This window comes from Cebus imitator, unplaced genomic scaffold (assembly GCF_001604975.1).
Source record: "Cebus imitator isolate Cc_AM_T3 unplaced genomic scaffold, Cebus_imitator-1.0 Scaffold117, whole genome shotgun sequence".
NCBI lineage: Eukaryota > Metazoa > Chordata > Mammalia > Primates > Cebidae > Cebus > Cebus imitator.
In genome coordinates, this window is record NW_016107432.1 from 5,385,206 (window position 1) to 5,391,855 (window position 6,650).

At 53.2% G+C, this 6,650-nt stretch overlaps 1 protein-coding gene across 26 annotated transcripts in view; it reads left to right on the forward strand.

The window, feature by feature from the left end:
* Positions 1–6,650, forward strand: part of ABLIM2 (actin binding LIM protein family member 2) — a 185,502-nt gene that overhangs the window by 154,061 nt on the left and 24,791 nt on the right. For 14 of the 26 annotated variants that reach the window (XM_017539067.2, XM_037742189.1, XM_037742190.1 and 11 more), the window contains one exon: positions 3,567–3,628. The exons of the other annotated variants lie outside the window; for them this stretch is intronic. In XM_017539067.2, the coding sequence (XP_017394556.1) occupies positions 3,567–3,628 (62 nt within the window). The remainder of the gene's footprint in view (positions 1–3,566; positions 3,629–6,650) is intronic. 26 annotated transcript variants of the gene reach the window in all.

Consider the following 6,650-nt stretch of genomic DNA (forward strand, 5'->3'; position numbering starts at 1 on the left):
GGTGACCCCGGCTGGAGTCTAGAACACACGATTACAAATAATTTTGAAGCTGAAAAGAAAGTCTCACCAAAGAAATATAAGCTATAACAAATGGAAATTATAGAACTGAAAAAATAACCAAAATTAAAAATTCACTGTGGGTTCAATCACAGAAAACCCAAGTATGACAGAGGAGAGAATCCATGAACTTGAAGATAGAACAGAAATTATCCAATATGAACAAAAAAGAGACATAGGGAAAAAAAATGAGCCGAGCCTCAGGGACCTGTGGGGCAATATTTGTTTTATTTCATTCCTAGAAAGAGAAGAGAAGGAAAATGGGTTTGAAAAAATATTCAAAGAAATAATGGCTGAAAACCCAACAATTTTGGCAAAAGAAAGACATAAGCCTACAAGTTCCAGAAACCAAGGGCGTCCCAAAGAGGATAAACCCTAAAAATCTTCACCAAGAAACATCATAATTAAATTTCTGAAAATTAAGCAGGAAGAAAAAAATGCTGACCAGACAGAAAAAAGCAGAGAGGAAACACCAGTTCCAGTGACAGCAGATTTCCCGTCACAAACCATGGAGGCCAGCAGGAGGCACCCTGACATCTTCCATGCACTGAAAGAGCAGAACTGTCCGTGTGAATCCTGTTCAGTGAAATATCCTGCAGACCTCCCCTAAGGAATCTTATCCTAACAGAAAGGAAATGATAAGAGAAGGCTTGGAACTTCAGAAAGGCAAGATCATTGGAATAGGTAAAACCGGGGATGAAGTATAAAGACAGCCCTCTTCTTGGAAAAAATCACATTTGATGGTTGAAGCAAAATTTCTAGCACCATCTGTTGTGGGTGCTCAAGGGCAATACAAGACATACCAGAGACAAGTGTAGTTTCCAGGTGGGGAGGTTAAGATGGCCTTCGTGGAAGCAAGGTCTCCAGCCTGCATGTGAAGCGGTCAAAAGTCAAGGCTGGGCACGGCGGCTCACTCCTGTAATCTCAGCGTTTTGGGAGGCCGAGCTGGGCAGATCACGAGGTCAGGAGTTCAAGGCCATCCTGGCCAACATGGTGTAACTCCGTCTCTACTAAAAAGATAAAAATTAGCTGGGCGTGGTGGCACCTGCCTGTAGTCCCAGCTACTTGGGAGCCTGAGGCAGGAGAATCTCTTGAACCAGGAGTCGGAGGTTGCAGTGAGCCGAGTTCATGCCACTGCACTCCCACCTGGCAACAGAGCAAGATTCCATCTCAAAAAAAAAGGAGAGACCCGTTGGCGGCAGCCTGGCACTGGGGAGCTCAGGTGAAGGCCCTCGGGCTTAAGAGGGGTGCAGGACACCCCCCGAGGGTGTTCTCTGTTCTCGAGGCCATAGGGCGGTGTACATCAGGATGGCCTGGAAGCCTTGTAAAAACACAGATCCCTGGACCCCAGCCCCAGAATTCTGACACGGAGGTCTGGGGTGATGCCCAATAATTTGCATTTCTGACAAGTTTCAAGGTTGAGACTGGTAGCTGGGGATGCCAATTTGAGAACCACCGCTCTAGCACCGTTGCTGATAAGGCACTCCTGCAGCCGGAAGGGCCCTCGGGACCCCAGAGCATGCCTGACTCTGGGCATAAAGGAGGCAGCAGGTGTCTCCTGGAGGAACCCAGGATTGCAAGGCAGGAGGCCTCATCCGGCGTCCCGGGGCTGCCACTACCCAGCTGGGTGACCTCAGGCAGGTTCCTGCATGTCTCTGGGCCCCGACACCCCTTCTGTGACACGAGAAGAGCTGGCTAGGCCATTCACCTGGGGGTGCGTCAGAGGGGCTGGGAGGGAGAGGAATAGCCCCAAGGGTCTGCCCCCACCTCTGTCTTCCAGCTCCTCATTTGTCTATTTTGCTTGTTGGGGTTCACGTAAGAGCTCTCGTGTCAAGGGAGTCCCTCTGCTAAGAGAAGTTAGAGGACCTTGGTCTTGATGTTTAAAAGGTCTTCCTGACCCACATATAGAACCTTTCCACTGGCAAACAAGTCCCCAGCTGAGGCTCCTCCCATAGGTGTCTCTGTGTCCCCATGTGACCTTCGTGGAATTTCTTCTCTGTCCTCATTGAGTCTGTGAGGAGCCCCCAGATGAAAGGCCCCCGAGAAGCATCCTTTGCTCAGAAGCAAGGGTCCCTGGATTGGGCGGGCGGGCAGTTCTGTGCGCAGAACCCGCCTTGCCCCTGGAGGCAGCGTCCTTGCTATAGCACTGAAGGATGTGACCCACCTTCCCCTCAGAGGCCTCACGGGCGCCCTGCCAGCTCCCAGGAGTGAGTGTGGGCATCTGGCCCTGCACCTGGCTGGCCTGCGCCAGTGGGACCCAGTACTGGGGCAGACACCCCCAGATGAGGCAAGTGTGGCCCATGCTCTTTAAGGCCCCACAGCCTAGTGGAAGGATGGACAGTTTAGGGACCCAGGACAGGTCTTTCAAGGATGCTTCCCTGAGTGTGAAGGGCCCTGTCCTCCAGGGTCCAGGCTCTGGCCCGTCTTTTCCAGAATATAACCACACCACCTCTGAGACAGGCAGGGGCTCACTTCCTCCTGCCTCTTCCATCACATGGCATTGAAGAGGTTAACTGGGAGGTCTCAAAGTCCCAGCAAACTCCCAGCCCACCCAGGGCCAGCCAGAGACAGGAGTGTTGGAGGGAGCTGGGTGGGGGCTGGGAAAGGCCGGCCCCTCCTGACAGCGCCGGTGAGCCTGCCGAACGGGGAACCGTGAGTTCATTGTCTCAGACCAGCCCTTTATTATTTCATGAGAAGCTAGAAATTTGGATTTTAATATGAAATCCCCCAATTGTAAGCAACCCAGGATTTTATATTTATTTATTTATTTATTTATTTTAGAGACAGGCTCTCACTCTGTCTCCCAGGCTAGAGTGCAGTGGTGTGAGCATAGCTCACTGCAGCCTTGAACTCCTGGGCTCAAGGGATCCTCCCACCTCAGCCTCCCAAATAGCTGGGATGCCTCACCCCACCCAGCTAATTGCTTTTTGTGGAGTGGTCTTGCGATGTTGCCCAGGCTGGTCTTGAACTCCTGGCCTCAGGTGATTTTCCCACCTTGGCCTCCCAAAGCTCTAGGTTTCAGGCATAAGCCAACGTACCCAGCCATGAAGTTGACTGAAATAAAATTCCCTCCATCCCCCAGTGCTTGTGGTGGGCCTCCATTTACCGCCTCTGGCACAGGATGGCATAGCCCTGCTGTTCCTCCAGGGGTCCAGAGACTGCGCCCCTTCCTGACTCTGCCCAAGTCCTATCTAAAGTGAGGGGCTTGGCCCAGGTGCCAGGTGATGCCCAGGCCTGAGCCTGTTCCTGAACACAGGAACCAGCTGGGCTGGGGGTCTGTGGTGTTTCTGGTGTCATGGGCAAGCTTGGGACATGACCCCTCCGCAACTCCTCCTTGGTCAGTGCCCTGGGGACAGAAAGTCACCGCTGAGGCAGGTCATGGTCCTCAGGGGATCTTCCCTGTGTCACTGGTTCAGCCTTGCCCACCCGGTGGGAAGCCCCCCAGGGCTGCACCCCCCTTGCTGCACCAAGTCTGCGCGCGTGACAAAGCTGTGCTGTGTCTGTTTCAGGATTCCCCTATTCCAAATCTGACCCTCTCCCAGGACATGGAAAGAATGGCTTGGACCACCGGGTAGGTATTGACCCCTCCCTGGTCATGGGGTACTAACAATCAGTGAGGCTGAGCACGCTTCCCACAGCTTCTTGACCACGCAGCAGGAGGAGAGGCCCCAGGGACCCTGGGCCCACCTGCCTCTGCCTGATGCCCCACCCAGGGGCTGCTGCCACCACCGCTTTTTCCCTACTAGGACTGGACCAGACCTGGGAAACACCCTCCCCACCCCACCTCCCTCCTCTGGCCCCAGGGAAACCTCAGTGCATGGGAGCAGGGGAGACGAGGGCCACCCAGAGTGATCAGGCCCAGCTCCAGGAAGCCCCTCCTCAACCGCTTCCACCTCCTGTGACACAGAGCCTGATAACATTCAAGGGCTATTGCATTTGGTGAGCCAGTGTGAGCCAAGAGCCCACCTCCTTGTCTGGGATGGCCTGGCCTTCACTGCTATTAGCATTACTGTGATTACCCCAAGTAATCCTTAGCTGTTACTTGAGACTGCACAGAGATTGGATAAACTCACAGTCAGGCACTTTGGCTGCCCCCAGCTGAAGGCTGGTGCCATCTCCTGCCCTGAGCTGAAGGCTGGTGCCATCTCCTGCCCTGAGCTGAAGGCTGGCGCCATCTCCTGCCCTGAGTTTTCTGACTCATGGGGCATCTGAATATGGTTCCAGACAATCTGGGGGCTGGCTGCCTTGCAGAGGGGCCAGGCCCGGGGCCCCAGGGCAGTTAATGCCTTAGGCAGAGTTGCTCATGTTTGTTCCTCTCCCCATGGCGTCACGAGGTCCCCAGTGAGGATCCCTGGGGTGGGTCAGACTTGCTGGTCCCAGACTCCCTGACACACACACACACACACACACACACACACACGGCCCAGGGGTCTCCCCATTGACCAAGGCAGCCTCATCCTAGTCTAGAAATTCTTCCATACACAAAGGCAATTCACCTCTCAACAGAGGCCACTAAAAAGCTGACCCCCATCTTTCTTGCACCAGAGCAGCCTGAGCTGTGTGTGACCCCAGGATGGCATCCCCCAGCCAGGTTCTCTCCCTGGGGTCGAGGCCACAGGACACCATCTCCAGAAGCCGTGGTTGCCCTCTGGGGCCGGCATGTGTCCTCTGCTGTCCTTCAGGCTCTGTCAGACCCACTGCTGTGTTTTTGTCCAAGGCCCAGCCTCCCTGGATCTCCCCCAGCCCAGGCACCTCTGCATGGTTTGATTGTAGTGAACCCCACCCTCACCCCACGACCCGCTCTGGAATGGGCCAAATTGGGGACCATGCATGTGGCATGCTTCTTTGAATTTTCTCCAAAGGAATTCTCCACTGTTCATCTTCCACATGGAAAACGGGGGAGATAAGAGAGCTGGACCAGCGTCCACAGGACTGCTACCCCACCAAGATGGGCAAATCCCTGAGCTCAGTGTGAGGGGTCCTGTGGGCGTAGGAAAACTGTTCTCTTCTTGCTTGGAACAGCCGTTCTCCAACCCTGAGGCTGGTGAGTGCAGTGTTCACAGTCCAGACCAAGCCGGGTGTTCCACCACCCGAGTGAGGTCCTGGAGACTTTCCTCCATATACGGAAGAAATGCAGGAGAACAGTGCGCCCTGCATTTGTAGTCTTGCGTCATTGGCGCCTGGGCTGTGCGGCCTCTGGGAAGATTCTTCTCTAGGCTCACGTGCTGAAATGACGCGAATTGATGCCTCTCAGCGTCTGCAGAGAAGGTCATGGTCTCCAAAGGCCGCACTGCCTGAAAGAGTTTGAGAACAGCTGATCCAGACATTCTGGCAGGGACGGTCTTCACCCCCTCTCCTAGAACTATTGAGAGCAGAGCCTCAAACTTTATAGAATTAAGAACTAACCCTTCTGTGAATGTGTTTCTCCTGCAGACTAGGGTGGAAAGAAGAGCGTTTGCCCGTGTGCTCTCTGCATACGCTCAGAGAGCTGATACACAGAGTTCATCATCATGTGGCGATCCTTAGCTTTTCACATTACTTATGGGGGAGATGGGTGAATATTATTAACGACTTTGCTTTGGGATTCTCTTTTCCCTGCTAATGTTCTTTCCTACTTTTTCACTCTTTCTAAGACCTTTATGTGGTTTTATGCCTGCTTCTCAGTAAGAAGGCCAGATACTTGATCTTTCACTTGACCAGCCTTTTGCAGGTGGCCTGCTCAGCACCTGGACTCGTGCCCTTCCCCTGGAGACCCCTGTGAGTGCGTGTCTGTGCCTTATTGCTGATGCCCCGCAGTGCTCCTAGGTGATTTCCTGGGTAGTTTCTTGGTTTGCCTTTACTTACAGAAAGGGTCTTGGGCGGCCTCAAGCACAGATGCAGTGAGACCAAAATCTCATTAACACCAATCATTAAGGAGAGGAGGATACTGCAGGAGAAAATCACATCAAAAACAAACAAACGTTTATGACATGAGAGGCGGGGTGTGGTGGCCACAGCACTTCAGGAGGCCGAGGAGGGCGGATCACTTGAGGTCAGGGGTTCCAGACCAGCCTGCCTCCCCGTCTCTACTAAAAATATTAAAATTAGCCAGGTGTGGTAACAGGCACCTATAATCCCAGCTACTTGGGAGGCTGAGGCAGGAGAATTGCTTGAACCTGAGAGGGGGAGGTTACAGTAAGCTGAGATCATGCCACTGCACTCCAGCCTGGGCAACAGAGTGAGACTTCGTCTCAAAAAATACATATACTACATGAGAAAAGCTGTCAAATCTTGCCTCTAAGCTTCCTGGTGGCTGAGGTGTAGAGGCAGTTATGGCCAACAATGCACTCCTCACTGTCCGGTGGAAGAAGGGAAATTAGTTCGTCATGGGAGGCAGAGGCTTTCCTGGGTTTCTTCCAGAAGGATTTGTCACTAAGGCCTAGTGACCTAAAGCACAGTATGCCCCAGAGGTCATTAAAATGTCCTAATAGCCAAACCTGCCACAGTGCCTGTCCCATAGTAGATGAGAACCTACCCATGAAGCGAATAGAGCAGCAGAGGCCTGCTGCCCCCTCTCTGTGGATGAGGCAGTAATGAGCTGGCGTGTTCCACCT